The sequence below is a fragment of the Seriola lalandi genome, unplaced genomic scaffold (genome assembly GCF_002814215.2).
Source record: "Seriola lalandi dorsalis isolate HSWRI2012SDOR001 ecotype SW California unplaced genomic scaffold, Sedor1 jcf7180002009230, whole genome shotgun sequence".
Taxonomy (NCBI): Eukaryota; Metazoa; Chordata; class Actinopteri; order Carangiformes; family Carangidae; genus Seriola; species Seriola lalandi.
Window position 1 is genome coordinate 1 of NW_019479883.1, and position 923 is coordinate 923.

Consider the following 923-nt stretch of genomic DNA (forward strand, 5'->3'; position numbering starts at 1 on the left):
ACGTTTCCATGCTGCTGTTGACTAAAATATTCTTATGCTTTCTTTTTCTACCCTTCAGTGAAGATCGATAAAGACAAGCAGCTTGTTATTCTTGACGAAGAACATGAGGCAAGTTATCTTCTTATTTTCTCTCTTTATTTATTCTTGGATCGGCACATAACGCTGTTGATGTTTAACCTCCACATTTTAAATTAAAAAAATGTTTAAAAAGTGTTAAATGTTAATGTTATAATAGTTTAACATTAGACAGTTGTTCATTACCTGTTTGTCTTGTTTTAGGACATTTCTCCTGACGATCTGAAGGACGAGCTGCCTGAGAGACAGCCAAGATATCCTTCCAATGAATGATCTGTCTTAGTTCAACTGTATTTAAATGATCCCCCTTCACCGTGTGACATATTAATTGTTTTAAGGTGGATTTTTGTTTGAAGAAGATGATTTTATGATACATGTTATCTTGTTAGTTAATTGTGTTCATTCTTGTTCTCCATTTCACTGACTCCTGATATGAAATATGTGAAGCGTCCTTAGCACCGGGAACATTTATCGTCTACAGTTATAAGTACCAACATGATGATGGACGTGTGTCTTATCCCCTCTGCTTCATCTTCTCCAGCCCAGTGGGTAAGAACATCTCTGGAGTTTGATTATAGATTTAAACTAAGCAGCATTTAAAAACTATGAATGGTGTGTAATAATCACTTTTCTAAATGTTGGTGTATTTGTGTGTGGCAGGTTGCAGGCCAGAGCAGCAGATGATGTACGCAGGAAGCAAAAACAAACTGGTGCAAACTGTTGAACTGACCAAGGTTAGTCAGCTGTGCCTGTTTTACACTTACACTGATGAACTTATCTAATGCTACATTATAAAGCAGACTGGGCTGTAATTAAAGTGACACTGTACTAAGAGAGTTTACAAGTTT

At 36.3% G+C, this 923-nt stretch overlaps 1 protein-coding gene across 1 annotated transcript; it reads left to right on the forward strand.

Annotated features, from left to right (window-relative positions):
- Positions 1 to 30: 30 nt before the first annotated feature.
- On the forward strand, positions 31 to 870 carry LOC111672914 (glia maturation factor beta-like; the record flags this gene model as incomplete). The annotated part of the gene is made up of 4 exons (XM_023430507.2): positions 31 to 108; positions 280 to 329; positions 542 to 624; positions 736 to 870. Coding segments are annotated over 4 exons (333 nt in total), but the record flags the coding sequence as incomplete, so codon positions are not given.
- Positions 871 to 923: the final 53 nt, after the last annotated feature.